Genomic DNA, 20,931 nt, shown 5'->3' with positions numbered 1-20,931 from the left:
ATTATGTAACGCCCGAAATCCTCCCAGAATTACGCCTCTTTGAATATGCAAATCAATATAAATCGCCCTTAAGCGCAGCCTTCTGTGAAAAGACAATGGGAAAAGCACGGGAAAATATAAGAATTTCAGCGAATACCAAGTGGAGGCAAAGGAAAAACATACTATTTGTTCAAATAAACCGTAGTATAATCAACAAAATGAAGTTGATCGAGTGACATAGCGTGTTGGAGAAACTTGAAAGCTCACATTCACAAAATCGCACAGTGCCGGAAATAAAAAAGAAGTCACATATCAAAGTCGCCGTGAGAAGCCGAGTTGTAAGCCCAACTGTCTGATTGTCACATGAAAGTTTATTAGGCTACAGAGAAAAAAGGCACACGGTGGGGAAAAAGCACGAAATGTCAACTTCAATCTCGACATTTCCACTTTAATCACGTAGTTTATTTTGTCATTAAAGTAGAACATCATAAACTTCATCTTAAAATCGTTTAATTAACCAGTTTCTCAAATCACATTGTAATTAAAGTAGCACGTTAAATGCTTTGTTTTGTATTTGATCTTCTACTCGTATGTGATCTGTGTGTGTGAATCATTACTTGCTTCTTAAACCGGCTCTCTTCCTCTGACAGGACACAGAGTCCATTACATTCGTGATATTACAGCTCTCTGAATAACTAAAATACTGAGATGTATACGTGATGTCATTTTCATGATGATAGGAGCTAAAGCACATTATTAAACATGGGTTTCACTTCGATGAAATAATTTATTGCAGCAGTACTCAGGGTGCTCATGACACAAGCATTTAACGTTTGCCGAAATTTGTCGCTGCGTTTTTAGCTATGTTGTTATTTTCTCTTTCTGTTTTATATTCAATATATATTGGCGTAGCCGCCACTGCAGTCAGTGCTTTTCTTTCCCCAAGTAACCAATCGCCACACAATCAGCTCTGTAATAGAAGTTGAGCCACCTGTAAGCTTAGCGCCGATTCTTCAAAACGTTTAAAGAACATTGAAATATCTTCGTAGTACATATTTAATTATTCTATCCTTCACGACACTCCCAGTGAAGAATATAGATTATTTAAATGAAGTTAAAGTTTTATGTGTATAATTTAACAAACATATTTTGCTGCATTTCACCTTAAAAATGATATCGTCATCTTATGTAAATACATTATAATTATAACTATAGTGCAAGTTTACAGTGGGGTGATTGTACTTATAAGTCCAGACAGTTCTACAAGGAGCAATTGATTGAGTGCATTTAAAGTTCTTGGGATTAAACTGTTTCTGAATCGCGAGGTCCGTACAGGAAAGGCTTTGAAACGTTTTGCCGTGGCTGAGACAGCGTGTCCTTAAAGCTGTATACCGATAATTCTCTTTCCGATCAGCTGCTGCTGCAATTCACACTCAGATACAGTGATATAAATACTCCGAGTCGTGCAGTGAGAGTAATATGGAAAAAGATGATCCGCTGTGGCAACTCCTAACGGGAGGAGCTGAAAGAAGAAGAAGGAGAATTGAGAGTAACAACGCTAAAGCAGTTATGGTATTTGGAATACTATGGCTGTTCCCTCTACCATTATATTGTTACAGGTTAATCACAATCAGATGCATTACACTAATAAACAATATGCGGTTAGTTTCTGTGTATTTATAAAGCCGCGTCATGAAAATAAGGAGTAACCACACAGGAACAGTAGCACTGCTTTGACGCTGGGTGCCGCCAGTCTGCAAAACCGAGCGGAGAACTTGCGTACGACAAGACATGAGGTAACGTGGAAAAGTGCGTGGCTTTACGCCAAGTGTAGGTTTTATACATCGCGATTTGAACGTGGAAAAGTTCTTACGCAACATTTCTGTGCGTACGCACCATTTATACATGAGGCCCCAGCTGATTGAACAATGAAATCAATTCACGGAAACAATGACTGACTGATTGAGAAACTGGTTGGAATGAAAACCTGTAGCCGTCGTGTCGGTCTCAGTGTTCAGTCCCATTAGGGCGCCGTATACCCTGACATTCTGATAGCCTTCTTAATGGCGTCTTTACACTGCCTGGGTGCAGATAGTGACGAGTCCATCGCGAGGCCAGGCCTTCCTCATACCAGCCGCTCTTTCATGCTTCCCAAAGTGTATTCAGATCTAAATAACAACTTAGAAATGGAGTAGAAGTGTTCAAATCAAAATTAAAAACATTTTTATTTGTTTGGTGCCTTTGATGGACTACGTTACTGAATTGTAACACCTCAGTGTCATTATTTTCTTTTCTTAATTTTATGTTTACCGTCTTTCTACATTTTTTTTTTTTTTTTTTATTGTATTTTAATTTTATGATGTAAAGCACTATGAATTACCTAATGGTACAAAATGTGCTATATAAATAAACTTGCTTTAATTTTCTTTAATACTTGAGGATGTAAACAGGGTAGGAGTTGTAAGAACTCGTGAATGAGGCTGTGTGTCTGCTAGGAAATGTCAGGAGTCCGTGCTCTTGATAGTCCTGTCTATGGCTGGACGTGGAAGTGGCCTTCCCAAAGTGAAAATAATGTTCTTTTTCTTCTTCATAGCTGATGAAACCAAACTGAAGATGATGCAGGAAGTCAGTGAAAATTTTGAGGTAAGAATTTAAGAGAATTTCATTCTGTCCTGTCTTGAACGGTTTGTTTTGCTTAATTGTATTCATTTGGAGAGATCATGTTAGGACTGTCACATTAACCATCAAATAAGGTTTAAATGTTTGAATTAAAAAACGTTCAAATATACAGGGAGATTCACTCGAAGGAGGCCCCTGAAGATTCTGTGAAGCAATCTGAACCAAACTAATCCGTTCCATCCCTTGACGTATGTGTAATCGATGCAATGCTGGAAGTGGTTTCTGTTCCATGTTCCAGGCTCCATGTTCGTGAACGTATCTCGGGGTGGGGGAATAGCAGCAATTTCACGTTGGCTGTTTTCCTACAAATCTTCCACAGTGCGAGGCTTGTTCTTGATAGACTTTTCCTTTGAGCAGACCCCAAAAGATGATGTCTGGTGGTGCGAGACCCGGCGACCGTGGTGGCCAAAGCCCCTCTGAAATGACGCTGTTGCCAAAGAAGGGCTCAATTTCTGCCATGCTCCTTGCCGATGTTTGACACGTTGCTCCATCTTGCTGGAAGTAACCTTCTGTTAAGTCGTGATCATCCAGTTGATTCTGACATCACTTAAATGGTGCTCGCACCATGAAGACGCGCTGCCCAATACTGTACACCACCATCCTGATGAGAAGTCGAGGTACTGAGTGAAGGGGTACGGGCGGTCTGCACCCAGACGAAGGTTAAGCGTCACAGCAGCTGTCCGGCGTCTACCTAATTGCTCCAACGCAGGGGCATCCCAACTTGTTTGAAGCTCCTTATACTGAGGAGCACATTGCCTGTTGTTTCCTTCAGATTGCTTCGTCCTAGCGAGACATTTCAGAATATTCGCGGCCTTTTTCGAGTGAATCTCCCCGTATTTGAACTTAAGTTAACAATTCTGGGTGTTACATGTACATTTCTACATGTTTTTTTTTAATAGTTTTTTATTATGGTAATGGCTGAGCATCTGCACTGCCTTATATTGTAGTGAGTATATATATATATTTCTGTTCTGTGACAAGGCTTTTTTTGAAGTTTTTTTCCAAGTCCCACGAGACTTTAGCCATGTGATTTTTTTTTTTTTTCTTTAAGTCCCACCCTCCTCTCAAACATACATATTTAACCACGCCCACGGACCTCTCATTCGTGTGAATGCTTTTCTCAGACTCAGTTCCTGCACTGTCAGCTCTAACTTTTAACGTTTTTCCTCACTTTAAGTTCCCAATTAAATAAGACGTATTCTATCCAAATCTTACTGAAGAATTTCAACACAAAGAGTTATGAGTAGAAACAATGAGTAGACGGGCAATCCTAGCACTGAGAAACGATGAAGTCAAATGAATTAACGCGAAAATTGTTGATCAGTTACATGGCAAATTGGTTAAATGCGTATCGACAGACTATGCTGTGACAGCTGATGGTGATAGTGCGGAAGATGAATGCAACAACTTTCAATATCACGAAGAATACCTACAGCCGGTAACACTGTCTGGTCTTCCACCACACATTATCATATTGTAGAAAGGATGTATTCAAGAAAGGTAATGTAGTACATCTGTGGCGGATAACAGTAGACACCAAAGGAGATCTCGATATGGCATTCGTATCAAAACGTTTACAGATTCCCGTTAGAATAGCTTTCGCAAAGACAAATAACAAATCACAGGGACAAACATTCGAAAAAGTAATTTTGTTTAATAGAGAGAGAAACGAAATTCAGTCACGGGCAGTTATACGTTGTCATGATGAAAGTCCAAACACAGAATCGCAATTCAATGGGATATTGACGAATGTTTAATTCAAAAAATTGTTTTACAGTAAAACTGTAAGTTTAAAAAAATTTTTCGATGTTAGTTTCAAAGCCAAACAGAACGAAATTGTATTACGCAACAAATAACTCTTAACGCAACATGAAACATAATTTACTTTGAAATGATTACATTTTACTATTTTTTAATATGGTTAATTACTCACTGTAATGTAAAATAGTAAATTGTACATCCGCATTCTCATACGCAAGCTGCAGAACTGCAAAGAGGCTGCTACATAGCACAGGCATGGGGATTGACGAGCAAAGTGAGCAGGGGGCAAAGTGTGTTAATATATATGTATATGTGTGTGTGTGTGTATGTATGTATATATATATATATATATATATATATATATATATATATATATATATATATATATTTGTATTGTAATAAAAAGCGCTATACAGGTGCCTGACTTGACACGGAGGCACATATAAAATGAACAACTTTTTATTTTCTCTTCAGCCATGGGGCACGTCTTCCCCGTGTCCCACAGGCCCAAAAGCACAAGCAAAGACACACAACACTCTTCTCTCTTCTTCTTCTTCTTCCACCACTCATCCTCAAGCTCAGTCGTCGTCCTCCTCCTCCTCCCGACTCTGGCCCCTGAGTAGTGGCTGCAGGCTCGTTTTGTAGCCCACCTTGAAGTGCTCCAGGTGGTAACTGGCCTAATTAGCCGGCACTTCCGGGTGTGGCTGCATTCCATCCGACAGAGGCTCGTTAAGCCATGCAGCTCCTCCGGGTGGTGGCCATGGAGCCCAACAGGTCTGAGTCCTGAAGTCCCACACGTGTGGCCCTGATGTAACCCAGGAGGGCTGCCACCACGCGATCCGGGGGGACGTAGAGTGCATCCCATGGCTGCTCCCCCGGATCCAGTGTTGAAGGGGAAACCTGGCCGCCCGTCACAGTATATTTCATTTTTTTTTATTTTATAAAAATCCCTAAAACTGCCAGGATTTTGTCATATTTGTTATTTATTTTGTGTTAACAAACAGCAGATGTCCATTTTTTTTTTCAGTGTTTGTACGACAGGTATATATGTTTTGAATGCCCTCGCAGTATAACTTGCCTGTGGCTCAGGGTTTATTTAATGAAAGCACGCAGGGCACTTTTACATTGGGTGACATCGCCAAGGGCTGGGCAGAGCCATGTTAATATTCAGCAACAACTTAAGTACAAAAGGTTCCCCAAAATGAAAGTGCAAACCAACAGACTAGATGAAATTCATTTCCATTGCTCCCCAAACACCATACACAACAGACACTGAGCCCAAGTCTAGCACACAACACCTTTACTGAGCTGTGGGAAACGCTTTTCTTCCGTTCCCCACAGTAGGACAGCACAGCACCAAGCACAGTCCTCCTCTCTGCCTCTCTCTTCCTTTGTTTTCGCCTCCACTCCTCTCCGCGCAAGCTTTGTCCACCTCCTCCCGACTCTGGCTCCTTGAGTGGTGGCGGCTGGCCCCTTTTTATAGAGCAACCAGAAGTGCTCCAGGTGTTCCACTATCTCCTTCCTACTGCACTTCCGGGTGTGCAGTGGAGGGCTCAGCCCTTCTCCTTACGCCCCCTGGTGGTGGCCACGGCCCCAGCAGGGTTGAAGGCACTGTAACTTTCCAGGGGGGCTGCCCTCTGTCGTCCCGCGCGAGGTATTGCTCCGTCCTAACTCCTTACCTTCCTTCATGGGGGCATCCCGGCTGTCTGTTACACTACGTTTTCAACAAGGATGTTAACTAGTAGGAAGGCGAATATACAATCAGTAGAGCATTCTGCCTGCATCAGGTTCAAGGCAGTAACTCGCACTGGATGGGCCTTACTGAGCACTGAATACCAGGCTTGGACTTCAGATGTTCTCCTATCTCGGTTATTTTTTTTACAATTTTATATGAATGATTTCCCTGGGCAGGACGCTGTCATAATGGAGATAATTAAACTTGATTGGTATTTGGTTCTGTTCAGCATTTCCTCAAAGCTATGCCATCTTGTTGTTGGTAGAAAGCTTGAAAACCCCACAGCTTTGAATGCCGACTCTGGCTGCAGCCTATGTCTCTTGACTGTTTCTCCCAGTATACTTTTATTGTCTCCCATCAGAATGTGACTTCTTCGCCGCAGTACTCTACCTTCCTGGAGCACATTATCCCACGGTTCCTCACTTTCCTGCAGGATGGAGAAGTGCAGTTTTTGCAGGAGAAGCCGGCACAGGTAAGGCCATGTCGCCAGTCAGGTACTCCTTTGGTTGAATGATTGTGATGATCGACCATCTGCTTGTTGCAATGGGTGACTCGGATTCAAAGCAAGGATGGTTGGGACCCCTTTTGTTTACTTCCTGCTTGTTGTTCAGAAGAAGTTAAGCAAAATGACACCTTTTATTGTCTAACTAGAAAGATTCCAATATGCAGACTTTCAAAGACACTCATGATGACATCTTGCCTGAAGAAAGGGCCTCGAAAGCTTACATATTGTAATCTTTATGCGATCTTTCTAGTTAACCAATAAAAAGTGTCATTTTGCTCGACTTCTTACTACATCCATAATAGTTAACACATTATAACACCCTAGTTGTTCAGAAGAGACAGTATCAACTCAATGACAAATGGCTTTGGGTACAGAAGGCTGCCAAATACAGTGGCACCTTGGACAGACTCAAAGTCACGATGTCGGAGCAGTCTTGTTGTTCACGGCAGGATGTTGTTTCTTTTCACCTACCAGTATGCTTCAGTCTGAAACCTCTGCTGAGGTGCCAATCTCCTTTTTGCCCTTGAGCCATCATAGACTATCAAGCTGAAGATGTCCTGTTCAAAAGCAGGGCCATTTTGGTATTGTGTCCAGACTGGACTCCGTCAGTAGCTGCTGCCCAATCCACTTGTTTTAAAAGTTTGAGAGGTGGCCTGCTGCTCACGTTGTCAGTGACTCTGCTTTAGTTACACCATTTTCACTGATTTTTCAGTACTGTTCTTCTGAGTGCATAGAAGACGCAACAATCTTTTGGTCTTTTTAGGAAGTTAAATTTTTGCACGATAATAAAAAACTGTTATAAGACTCTGTTTAAGTCCCTCAGGGTAAGGGAGTGCATTTCAAATAGGTAAGAACTGTAAGTTAACACTGACCTGCTTTTCTCTTGCAGCAATTAAGAAAACTGGTTCTTGAAATAATTCACCGCATCCCAACGAATGAGCATCTTCGTCCTCACACCAAGAATATTCTGTCAGTCATGTTCCGCTTCCTGGAGGTGGGTGTCTCTTGATAAAGGCTACGGGCCCTCTTCTTTTATAGCTTGTACAGCAGCATCAGGACCACCACCATTTCTATCTGCTGCACATTATCACAGATGAAAATAAACCGTTACAAAAGAAAGTAACCGTTATAACAGTAGAGAATCATAATGGACAGCTTAATGAAACATTATGGTAAAATGTTCAAGGATGACCGGAAAATAAAATCTTCAGTTGTCTGGATGTTGGTGAAAATAAACCTGTGGGGGTTCCAAGGCCAAAAGACTGCTGAGCCCCCTATGGTCTTGTACATTCCATGATTTGGTTACCATGAACAGGATTAGGATGACAACCTTAACTCGAAACGTCTGGCTTTCGTACCTGAAAAATCTCAGAGCACAGTTTACAACGCTGCTTACCAATCATTGACCATTCAGGAGTTTTTTGGACGTTAAAATGCCAATGCACAAAACAAAATTGCCATATGTTTTAAGCTTATATATGGCTATGGAAAAATGTATGGCACTATCAACCTGATAAAGATAACTGCACAAATACGAATGGGTGAGGCGTGTTAAGAAGGGGTTTCTCCTTTGAATGTTGCTCTCCAAAGTGGACAGAGATTTGTAAAACTACAATTCAGTTCTGCTCAGTTCATCCTTTAATTTCCATTCCAAGTCAGTCGTATGCATCTACATGTAGTATGTGATATAGTTAAAGTAAAGCGCAAATGCACAAGGCTAAATGCAACACACTTGACAGAGGTGACCTATAAGTGATGGAAGTAAATATCAGTTTTATGTAAGTGACAAGGGGAGCTTTGTGCTTTTTCTGGGGGGATTTGTGTGCTAAAGGTCTGAATGTCATTATTTGTGAATCTCCGTATGTATGAGAGAGAGAGAGTGTTTATATAGTATGTGTGTATAGTGTGAGTATATATATATATATATATATATATATATATATATATATATATATATATATATATATATATATATATATATATATACACATACTGTGTGTGTATATATATATATATATATAGTAGTGTGTGTGTTTTTCATACAAAAAAATGTAGCTCAAAGTGCTTTACATATTAAAGAATAGAAGAATAAAAGACACAATAAGACAATAAAACAAGTCAACATTAATTAACATAGAATAAGAGTAAGGTCCGATGGCCAGGGTGGACAGAATATATAAAGCAGAGTCTATACAGTGGACCCTTGACTTACGAGCTCAATTCGTTCCCGAGGGCTGGTTGTAACTCAAGTTGGTTGTAAGTCCAGACTATTTTTCCCATAAGAAATAATGGAAATACCCATAATGCGCTCCGAACCTCCCACAGCAACACTTACTTATCCTTTTCATAATAAAAGGGTTGTATAATGCGCATAATTTACCAAAACACCAGTAATTTTTCTAATGTACTAACCAAAAAGTTATAAAAAGTGCCTAGGCTATCAGAAACAACAATTTCATACTGTACTCGCCATTTAATTTGACATTTTTGGGCTGCAGGAATTGAGGAGGAGGAGAATGAAACCAGTCGTATGTCAAGGGTCGACTCTATATGTATGTATGTATGTATGTATGTTTGTTTGTTTGTCCGCCATACAAATCTGCACTGGGCGTCTGATCACCACCAAACTGTGGATGGGGCTCCTTTGTGACCAGGAGGAGGTCATGGGGTATGTTTGGTTGGGAAAAATGTTCGTGGTGAAGTGCAGGGCACCTTTTCACCGACGCAATGTTCGGCACACGTCCCCGTACTTCTCATCGACAAGATGGCCGCACGTTGCAACAGACGTTCATGGTGGCGCCATTTAGCGGCACGTTTGGTCCCTGTGCGTTGCTCTTTACCCATGTTTCTTTAAATTGCCAACAGATGGCGCAAGTGTCCAAGTATGATCGGGTGAAGGGGAACTGCCGTATGGATGTACAATGTGAACAACCCTGTGCGTGTGACCGGCTGATACACCCGCCTATCCGCCGGTTACACTTCCACATGCAGTGATGCTGCTGTATTTCATTTGCCAGCGTCCGTTATATGCAAGCACTTTTGAACAGAGACTCGCCTTAAAAAGACACCATTTTCCCCACACGCAGCAGCGGTTGTATCTCACTTCTCTCTGTAGTTACCATCGCCAACGTCTGTTATATAGCAGCACGGTTCAACACAGACGCTCCTTAGAAACGGAGCACCCCACCCTGCCATTTTTCCCAGTACATTCTTTCTCACTGGCTTTCCGTATTTGTGGTGCTATTTGCTCGCTTTCTGACTCACAGTACGATTTTTGTTTTGCCTGTGATGATGTGTGCCAGCTCTTCCAGCTTCCTGTTTATGTTTCAGTTGTCACAAGAATTAGTTTGAAGTCATTGTGGCCACTTAATTAAGCTCCTTCCTTCTCTTCTTTGCAGACTGAAAGTGAAGAGAATGTCTTAATTTGTCTTCGTATCATCATTGAGCTACACAAGCAGTTTCGACCGCCAATAACCCAAGAGGTGAGTTTGTAAAGGTTCAGATCATAAAGGAAATAATAGCCATAGCCATTTGGAATTACCAAAGCAGTTGAATCTTGTGCTGTCTTTTTCACAATCTGCTTTTGAGCAGACTTTTCAAGTCCAGAACCTTTTGCTCTCATGATCAAAGCTCAAATTGCTGTAATGTTACATCTGTCTGTAGCACTACGTGAAATAACACCAGATGGCATAAGATAAAGCAGCGAAACACCTGTCGTGATCTCCTATTGTCTGTTCCTCACATCAACATCTCTTGCTGCGCTGAAAGAATCCTAAGGCATCCTCCAGAAGTCAAAAGTGATGCTATGTAGCGTCGACAACTAGAAACAATGAGTGGTGCAAAGCTTCTTCATAAATTGCCAAGACTTCCTTAAGCCTCTCCTAAGATAAGCCTGGCAGGCCTCTGCTCTCTCTTACTTTTGGTAGCTCCCTTAACAATTAAAACCCCTCATAATGCATTTTGGGTTTACGTGGCCTTCTGAACTGAGTAGGAGTGGGCTATTATACGTTAAATTCAATGTATTGTGTATAAATTTTACATGTTCTTGCCCGAAATGTTGTGTTTTGATTGTCCTGTGTTTTACTTCCTCTAAAGTGATTTGTAACTTCAGTCACACTGTTGGCATCTACACTTAAAGTGGGAGCCAGTGAAGTGCTTTAAAGCCTTGAGTCGTGTGCTTGTACTTTGAGTTATGATCCTGTAGTTTAGTAAGTGAATGAATTGAACAGCCTAACTATAAAACATTTTATTGTGGTAGTAGTGGTCTGTGTTTGGGTTTTCCTGCTTTATAGTTTTGACTGTTTTGCCTCTTTTATTGTGAACTAGCTGTACCCCATGGCTGCGCCCACATAGTAATGAAACAGGACAAACTTTTAAAAGCAATAGACATTGGCACTATATCTGATCGTGTTCAGCTCTGACAGGGGAGCATTCCCCACGTGGGGAGAAAAGCGCATGGCCATGATACCTCTGGCAATCAGCAGCTACTCAATAAAATACATGGAGCTCTGATCTCTCTCTCGAAAACGTCAAACGTTACTCCTTAACGACATGTAGATGATGACATCTGTTGAACAAACAGGTATCGCTAGCTAAGTGGAGGCACGGTGCGCTCCCAAACACGTGGCGAGAGATACAGTGACTCAAACAGAGGCTGGTGAGTGAATGAGGAAGGCCACGGCCCCCTGCTCCAGGCCCACAGCCTCTGTCTTCGATTTGCATAAATACATCAGTGCCGCAAGTGAACTATGGTACTTAGCGCAATGAGAGAAGTCGCAAAATCAGCCAGAGAGTTCAAGCAAATTATAGAAAACAACCAAATTTAAATCCGTTAAGTAGTTCTCTGGTGAAAAGCGGAAAGACATACAGACAGAACGTGATTGGACCACGAAATTTTTAAAAGTGTTACTTAGTGAGCACCTATGGGCCAAGGGTAACCTACATTCCAAACTTCCCAAGTCCTCAGGGTTTGGGAGATTTCGTGATGAGTTAGTCAGTGGTATTTGGCTTTTAAATGTGTATATATAGATAGATAGATAGATATACAGTGGTACCTTGGTATATGTCCTTAATCCGTTCCAGATCCTTGGACTTATACCAAACAGGACTGATACGAAACAAATTTTTCCCATAAGAAATAATGGGAAAATGATTAATTCGTTCCCATGAAAAAAAATCCTATTATTATTGGCATATTATACATTGATAGGGTTGTATAAAATAATATAAACACAGCTTAATACTAAAATACATAAATACAAAAGCAATTTGATGAAATAAATGAAAATGACTTGTCCGATAACAATGAGTTTAATTTTACTGCACAACAAAGGAGAGCGTTGCAGCTCTTCCAAAAGAGCCACTTCAGGCGATTGTGTAGCACTGCCGTTGTTCTTCAATCCAAATCCCTAAAGCAGATTCCATCCAGACGACTGCCTTATTACATCCACTTACAACTCGTTTTGCACCCTGGTTAAAAGGACACTGCGGCCGTAGATCTTATATTCCTTTCCTACTTTTTAAATACAAAGAATTGTAGCCTTCAACAAATCCAAAACGTTTACCTTTTCGGCAATCGTTAACATCTTCCATTTGCACTTGGGCACGGCCCCTGAAGCAGTAGCAGATCGTTTTGGAGCCATCATGAAGGGCTTGACTATACACAAAGATAAACACAAAAGAGCACAACTCTTTACACAGCGAAACATGTTGATGCTGAATGAGCGAGGCGAGACGAGACGAGACTTCCTGGTTAACACTGCATTCAGCACGCAGGAACTTAACTGCGTGCTCTGATTGGTTAGCTTCTCAGTCAGGAGAACTTAACTGCGTGCTCTGATTGGTTAGCTTCTCAGTCAGGAGAACTTAACTGCGTGCTCTGATTGGTTAGCTTCTCAGTCATCCTGAGTCCCTTGTATGAAATCAACGGGGCAAACCAACTGAGGAAGCGTGTACAGGAAGTAAAAAGACACATTGTCCACAGAACCCACGAAGCAGTGAAAAATCCGCGTTATATATTTAGTTATGCTTTCATATAAAATCCATGATAGAGTGAAGCTGCGAAAGTCGAAGCGCGATATAGCGAGGGATTACTGTACAGGTTAAAACTTAGCCCTTTTTTTTTTTTTTTGAAGGCGCGCGCCCGGTATACCACACGTGTTGTTCTAGCACACAAGTCGTATTCCAAACAACGGTCGTATACCAAGCAAAATATTTTGCCTCTAAACAGGACGTATACCAAGTTGGACTTATTCCAAAGCAGACATACTGTATACCGAGGTACCACTGTATATAGATTACTTTCATTTAATGTATATTGGTAGTGTGACCACAAGGGGGCACCAGTGAGCACCAAACCACAGACACAGTAATACAGCAGACGTTTACAGGAATAACATAAAGGGTTTTATTCACACAAGGCGCTTTTCAAAATTCACCTCTTCATGAATTTGCCCAATTAAAACAGTCAACCAATAAATCTTCCTTCTTACGACCACCATTGAGTGTTGCCCGCTGCTTCCTGACTCTGATTCCCGCTGGTCCACCTATTATATCATTCCGGCTGGGCACAAAACTATTCTTGCACCCCGCTGGCCCCTTTGCTTGTGTCATCGTCCTGGCCTCCTGTCCTGGTAACGACTTACTCTCCCTTCCAGCCAGGATGCCCGTTCTCCTCCTACAATAGATATTTTATTTGTTCCCAGGGGGGAAATGAAAACTTTACAGAAGCTCAAAAGAGGCTTAAAGTATTTTGCTGCCATCCGGAAAATTACACCCACAGAATGCACCTTTTAGATCCTGCCTGTAATGGGTCTCATTAAGACCTTGGAGATCCCGTTGTACTCAAAGGGGTTGTTTTGAAACTTTCACAACTGCAGTCAGACTTCACAAAAAGCCCCTCAGCTACCATTTAAGGCAGCTTTCTTGAGGAGAGTAAAGAAGCCTACACAATACCCAAACAACTGTGCAATTACTACCTGCGGGACTTGGCAGCAGGCTTTAGATTTTTGAACTGCGCGTTGCTTTTTTTTCACATTATGCCTCAACTGGATTTTTCTTTATTTAACAGATTCATCATTTCCTGGAATTTGTGAAACAGATTTACAAGGAGCTGCCCAAAGTTGTGGTATGTATCCCATTTTTGGCACCCGCCATGTAAATTTACAAACTCTTTATGCATCCACTATCTTCTGTTGGTATGCTTGATGGCGAGCCTGTTGAAGTCATCCAACCTAGACTGTGCTGTATACAAGTGTGACACTGACAGATAAACTGTCACCACTGTGTGACTTTATTGTAGGATTGGAACAAGCAGATTTTTGCTAACTGTGCATCAACTTTTCAGAAGGCCTTGCCTCCTTGGACACGTGGCATATAGAGGAAATATTAAATGGAAGCAAAATGATGAAAATGTCTAGCTTTAGTCCCACCGAAGGGGTGCATGCATGTGCGTGTGTGGCATGCATGATTCAGGTAGGTATGTGTGAATGTCTAGCTGCATTTTAAGTGCATCCCTCACAAGTGGGCAATGAAAGCAAAACTGATAAGATCTGATTGCTTCTGTTGACTATTATTGTCACACATAAATGAGAACATTTACAACATTCTTCTATTGATGGCCTAAATTAAATTTATTAATGTCTTGTACAAAGTTATCCATAATGTGTTGAGTTGTATCAGCATACTAAAATGGTGCTTTTTGACTCTCTTTTCAATTTAGAACCGGTATTTTGAGAACCCGCAAGTCGTACCTGAGAACACCGTACCGTCACCGGAAATGGTCGGGATGATCACATCAGTGGTGGTGAAGACAAACCCTGAGCGTGAGGACAGTGAGACACGCACAGTAAGCACAAGAACACCCTGCTGCCCAGACACAGCAGAGGCATGCTGGGGGATGCTTTTTGTGCTGTTCATTACTCGCTTATCTTCAGTTGACATTTGTTTTCCTGAAACTGACCCATTCCACACCCTGCCAGGCCTCAAGCCATTTGTTTTTTGTTAAATTTCAGTATTCTATGCTCTACTATTATGACACTTCAGTTCATCTCTTGTAATATTCTAAATTTGAGGACCTGTGAAGAGGTGTTTTTTTTCTTGAATATGAAGCTGAAAGACCCCGACTTATATGCCCGTTCAAAAATACAACCCTTACATTTATTTATTTTACTACATCTTGCCTCCTCCAGTCTCGCACCAGTTTCTCAGACACAGTGCAGTTACCAATTTCTTTTGCTACTTCAACGACTTTTAATTCAAAACCAGCTTCATATTTTTTTCTGATCAAACGCTCCATCGTAGATAAGGGATGCTGTTACGATAAAGGTGTATGAGGGTGTGAGATACAAAAAACACAAATCGGTGCAAACGTCGCTTTGGAATAGTTTGGGTATCACCATATGGTCACATAGGCACAATACACAGAAATTAAAAGGCCGTGTGCTCCGTGGTTACTCTCTCAGGTGGGCGTTAGCATTTCGTAATCTCTCGGACCAATAGCGGGAGTTTTCCACATTCGACTTGTACGACCGACATTATAAAATACCAGAAATCACACAGTAAAATCAAGTCCCGACTTATCCGCGGGAGAACTTTAAATGCCAGTATATACAGTACTAGGAAAATACCCGCGCTTTGCAGCGGAGAAAAAGTGTGTTAAAGAAGTTATAAAAAAAGAAAAGGAAACATTTTAAAAATAACGTAACATTTGCTTTCTATTCGTTTGCATAAGCACAGTCCTTCACCAGCAATTATTTAATGTTAGCTCAGACCCGGCACTTAAGTTTCTCTCGCACTTTTGCTGAGTTTGTGCCAAACACTATTCTATACCTGACCATATAAACTTTGTTTGCATAAGCGCAGTCCTTCACCAGCAATTTTAACTCAAGTTACAAAGTGATCCAAAGTCTCGTTTAAACCCTGGGTCCTCTCAGTAAACTTGTATCTCATGAATATCGTATTCGTCTTAGGCATGACAAACGCAAGTAGCAGCGTGTCTATAAACTTAATTTAAAGTTAAGCTTTAAACGTTGCTTTTCTATTCGTTTGCATAAGCACAGTCCTTCACCCGCAAGTTTAACTCCATTACAGCAATTTTAACTCCGTTACAAAGTGATCCAAAGTCTCGTTTATACCCTGCGTCTTCTCATTAAACTTGTATCTCGCGAATATCGTATTCGTCGTAGGCATGACAAATGCCAGCGTGTCTATGAACTTAATTTAAACTTACGGTTTACACCGTGCTTTGTTTCTGCAGTAGCTGCACTTATGAATATGCTTGTATGCGTCACTCGCTTCATATTCTTTTGCTGCCTTCTCAATTGTGTAATGCATTTTTTGTTCAGCGCTCTTTGGAGCTCTTGCTTGTTCTCTACGTACTGCGTTCACAGTCGGTTCACGTGAGCCGCTCTCTTGTGTGATCTTGCGATGCCCACGGCTTTATTTAATGTTAGCTCAGACCCGGCACTTAAAAGCTTCTATCGCACTTTTGCTGAGTTTGCGCCAAATGGCGCTTTTCCACTGCATAGTACGGCACAACATGGTTCAGTTCAGCTCACTTTTGGGGGGTTTTACACTGGGAACAGTACCTGGTACCTGGTCCTTTTTTTAGTACCACCTCAGCCGAGGTTCCAAGCGCGCCGAACCGTTACCTAAACGTGACGTGTAAACTCTGCTGGTCACTGATTGGCCGGAGAAAATCGTCATTACTGCGTCATTGAATTTGCGACACGAGACACAACAGACCCGCTAGATTTTTAGCACAGCCAGTGAAGGTTCGGACGCACCATTTTGTTTTAACCAAAAATGGCTGTTTCGTGGTCTATTGAGGAAGTACAGACGCTCCTCTCGTTGGTAGCCGAGGAGCAGATCCAGCGAGAGCTGGATGGGGCGACGCGGAATGAAAAAGTTTTTCAGGAGGTCGCTTGTGGCGCGTTTACGATGATGTCACGGCAGTAGAGGCGGCGCAACTATAACGACACGTGAATAATCCCGCCCACTCTAAAGTGGTACTAAACTGCAGTCGAAAAGCAAACTGAGCCGAACCAAGGTGAGCTGTACTGAACCGTGCTGTGCCGTACTACGCAGTGGAAAAGCGCCAAAACATTAGACCATCTCATCTTCGTTTGCATAAGCACAGTCCTTCATCCGCGAATATTTACCTTATATGAGCAGACACTCAATTATGTTGGAAGTGTGATGATGCGGGATGCAACTCCGCCTCACACGGCGGCCGAGCTGCAGGCTATGGCCGTATATATGGACGTAAGTAGGTTCCAGTTATGACCGTTACGCGTAGAATTTCGAAATGAAACCTGCCCAACTTTTGTAAGTAAGCTGTAAGGAATGAGCCTGCCAAATTTCAGCTTTCCACCTACACGGGAAGTTGGAGAATTAGTGAGTGAGTCAGTCAGTGAGGGCTTTGCCTTTTATTAGTATAGATTTATTTAAAGATATTCTGTAAAAAGCCAGATTTCCCCTTGGGCACGAATAAAATTCTGTCTGTCTGTCTATCATGGAGCTGGAGAGTGGTGACGTGTTGGACAGACATGAAGGTAAGAAGTTCATTCCATTCTGTGCACATGCCGATGACTACTACTACATTTCATTTCATCGTTTCATGACTTTATTGAGAATGTGTTGCTATTAAACTCTTTATTGCGTATTTTTTTGCATTATATTGCTTTGGATCTCCCCCAGGAACACCAATCATCATTTGGGGGAGAAGCGAAAGTTTTAGATTTGTCAAAAAACTTTGATCTCCGGTTTGTGATGGATCTCGATGTTTTAGGGTCCCCTGATACCGAAAACATCGATATTTCGATGACGGGAATTTGTGTTTTTGTGTCGCTGCTTCTTGAGGACGGTCTGGAGCTAAAACGGAAAAATACCAAACTTGACATATAAGCCTGTTATGAGATGGACGATGTGCTGATTAGTTTTTGAACCAAGTCATGCAAGAGAAAGAGGCGCTGTAGAGGAACCCTCAGATACCGTAATTTGTCATTCTTGTCAGTTTCTATTGTATTGACCTATTTTATGATCAGAAAAATCAGCCTCAGAGCGGTTAAGTAATTACTGAAATGTTATAGTATGGGTAACTTCGTTCCTTGGGCACAGACCCTACTGACGTTCGCGTCCGAATTTTTTTTACTGTTGTCTTAATCATCGGGCTTATTTAAGTCAAGGAATTTGCATCAACTGGTGAAACTATGCAAATAGGAAATCACAAAATGATGCGTATGCCTCAGTTTAATGTCCATTATTTTTTTTCCCTTTTCTCTGAGTTTTCAGTAACATTTTACCTTCCCTTTCCAGCATACAATAATTCCAAGAGGCTCGTTGTCCCTGAAAGTGTTGGCTGAACTTCCCATCATAGTTGTTTTGATGTATCAGGTAAGTACTTTCCAAATTGCACGTTGCTTTCTTGTTGAAGGGGCGTCCAGCCATCTGTTAAGACTTTGTTTACACACATCCTCTGAAAAAAAGCAGATGAGATGTTTAATATCATGGCATTAGAACTGTCACTTCAAATGTGACATACTTTGGGGATGGCCTGAGAAGTAACTTCTGTATCTAAATTACTTATTTTTTTCTCTTCTCTAGCTCTACAAATTAAACATCCACAATGTTGTCGCAGAGTTTGTGCCTCTGATCATGAACACTATAATGCTGCAAGTGTCCTCACAGGCACGGTAAGGACCCCCCACCACCAGAGGTCACTGCAGTGACAATAAAAAGTCGGGAGTGGTCTCCCTTAGACTTTCTCGTATACTCGGATATGGGGATGGATATTTGAGGAGTAAACCACAAGATAATGGTTATATTTTTTTATTATGTACATTAAAGAACCATCAACAACAAATCAAATTAATAACCTATTGAACAATCAATATAAAAGTAAAGTTCAAAATTGGACTCTACAACTACATGAATAAAAGGTAAAGTTCCACTTCTGGCTAGCGGAAATAGCCCAAAAGTTGATAGAAATCGACGTTTTGTACCAAATACTTGTAAACAAAATTTGGTTGACCAAAATGAAAGTGTACTCGAGTTACCGTGTTTACATATACACACACACAGACATAATTCCAGATATGGTATTTTCGGACTCAGGGAGGTCTACAACAATGAGATCCATCAAAACGTCGAAATGGAATTTTTGAAGGATTCCAATCTTCCTCCTCTTTCGGCTGCTCCCGTTAGGAGTTGCCATAGCAGATCATCTTCTTCCATATCTTCCTGTCCTCTATATCTTGCTCTGTCACACCCTCGCCTTGCATGTCCCCTCTCACCACATCCATAAACCTCCTCTTAGGCCTTCCTTTTCTTCTCTTCCCTGGCAGCTCTATCCTTAACATCCTTCTCCCAATATACCCAGCATCTCTCCTCAGCACATGTCCAAACCAACGCAATCTCTCCTCTCTGACTTTGTGTCTCTACCGTCCAACCTGAGCCGACCCTCTAATGTCCTCATTTCTAATCCTGTCCATCCTGGGCACACCCAATGGAAATCTTAGCATCTTTAACTCTGCCACCTCCAGCTCTGTCTCCTGTGCCAACGTCTCCAGCCCATATCACACAGCTGGTCTCAATACCGTCCTGTAGACCTTCCCTTTCACTCTTGTTGATATCTGTCGGTCATAAATCACTCCTGACACTCTTCTTCACCCACTCCTCCCTGCCTGCACTCTCTTCTTCACTTCTCTTCCACAAGCCCCGTTACTCTGTGCTGTTGATCCCAAGTATTTTAGCTCCTCCACCTTCGCCAATTCTACTCCCTGCATCATCACCATTCCACTGACCTTCCTCTCATTTACACACATGTATTCTGTCGTGGTGGTCCTACTGACCTGCATGCCTCTCCTCCTCAATACTTTCCCTAGACTTTATATACGAGAAAATCGGGGAGGTCTGAAATATCGAGATTCATCAAAATCTCGACATCGAATCTCTGGACGATTATGATACTTTCCCCATACTTTGTATATGAGAACGTAAGGAGACTTTTAAGCTTCTTTAGCTGAGATGTGAAAACAGAAGATTTCCAAAATAAAGCATTGCTTAGCCAGCGCTATATTTGTGTTGCGTTTTTGTCAGGCTCATTATGCCAGGACCTGTCTAATTAATTAATTGTAATTTATTTTTTATTTCTTTCAGGCAGCATAAATTATACAACAAGGAGCTGTATGCCGACTTCATTGCAGCACAGATTAAAACACTATCCTTCCTTGCATACATAATCAGGATTTATCAAGTGAGTTTCTCATTTGTGTTAGTTTTGGAAAAGAAACCCCACTTTATGGATAATTTGGTTTTAGATGATGTGAGTGGACATATTAGACTGGTTTCTTGTCTTGGGGAGTGTGCAGATCTGCCCAGCAATGCCACACGTTGTCTTGCAAATGACATTTTCTTATCCTTCTTATTCAAGTGCAATGTTTCAGGCACACCCATGCCTTTAAATTGTGTGTGTTAAGGGTTACCATTTCCGGGTACTCTCCCTCGTCTCCGCAGGACTTGGTGGCAAAATACTCACAGCAGATGGTGAAGGGAATGCTGCAGCTGTTGTCAAACTGCCCCTCGGAGACTGCCCACTTGCGGAAGGAACTCCTCATCGCAGCCAAGCACATCCTGACCACCGACCTGCGCAGCCGTACGTAGCCATCGATTATCTCAACCGCTGTTTTATTGAGGGCATTTGAGGGTGGGATCGGACAGTTCTGCCGTAGTGATACGTGGTCGGTAGTCCTGGTTATAATAATGTAAGCAAAGGGTGTGAGGAGGTTTGCTTTGTAGGTGAATGGATGGGTAGACTGTACAGTACTTTATTTGTTTCAAGATTGCAATTTGGCAGAAACTCAAGAAGTGTTGAAATAAACAAAGATAACCCCTCTCAAACACGCAGACAAATTACAAAGAAGAAGAAAAGTTTCCTACTTGGCTAAAAAAAATAAAAGAACAGTCCGAGTGAGTCACCATAAAGACGTACCACCACAAGTATGAAGGAACCCCAGTAGCTTACTTGACATGCTTCTGCTAAATGATTTGTTGGCTGCAAGTCCTCCATGCTGCTGTGTCAGAGAGGGTATGTGTGACATTGTTCATTATGGCCATCAGTTTTGTCTTTATCCTCTCCTCCGCACTGCATCCAATAATTGGGCCCACCATCTTTATCAGCTTGTTGATTTGGTGGACCTGTCTTGAAGTGATGATCTCACATTCTTTATTGCAATTATTTTATTGTGCAGTAGCTAATATTCCTCACGTGCCT

At 41.7% G+C, this 20,931-nt stretch overlaps 1 protein-coding gene across 1 annotated transcript in view; it reads left to right on the top strand.

The window, feature by feature from the left end:
• Window positions 1-20,931, top strand: part of LOC120543357 (transformation/transcription domain-associated protein) — a 186,490-nt gene that overhangs the window by 16,684 nt on the left and 148,875 nt on the right. The window contains exons 3-12 of the mRNA XM_039776392.1: window positions 2,573-2,622; window positions 6,516-6,626; window positions 7,549-7,653; window positions 10,058-10,141; window positions 13,729-13,785; window positions 14,380-14,505; window positions 17,976-18,053; window positions 18,264-18,352; window positions 19,818-19,914; window positions 20,175-20,313. Of these exons, the coding sequence (XP_039632326.1) occupies window positions 2,573-2,622; window positions 6,516-6,626; window positions 7,549-7,653; window positions 10,058-10,141; window positions 13,729-13,785; window positions 14,380-14,505; window positions 17,976-18,053; window positions 18,264-18,352; window positions 19,818-19,914; window positions 20,175-20,313 (936 nt within the window). The remainder of the gene's footprint in view (window positions 1-2,572; window positions 2,623-6,515; window positions 6,627-7,548; window positions 7,654-10,057; window positions 10,142-13,728; window positions 13,786-14,379; window positions 14,506-17,975; window positions 18,054-18,263; window positions 18,353-19,817; window positions 19,915-20,174; window positions 20,314-20,931) is intronic.

Source organism: Polypterus senegalus, chromosome 13 (genome assembly GCF_016835505.1).
Source record: "Polypterus senegalus isolate Bchr_013 chromosome 13, ASM1683550v1, whole genome shotgun sequence".
Classification (NCBI taxonomy): domain Eukaryota; kingdom Metazoa; phylum Chordata; class Cladistia; order Polypteriformes; family Polypteridae; genus Polypterus; species Polypterus senegalus.
Note: the sequence above shows the minus strand (reverse complement) of the source record. Positions and strands in the feature narration are given on the sequence as shown.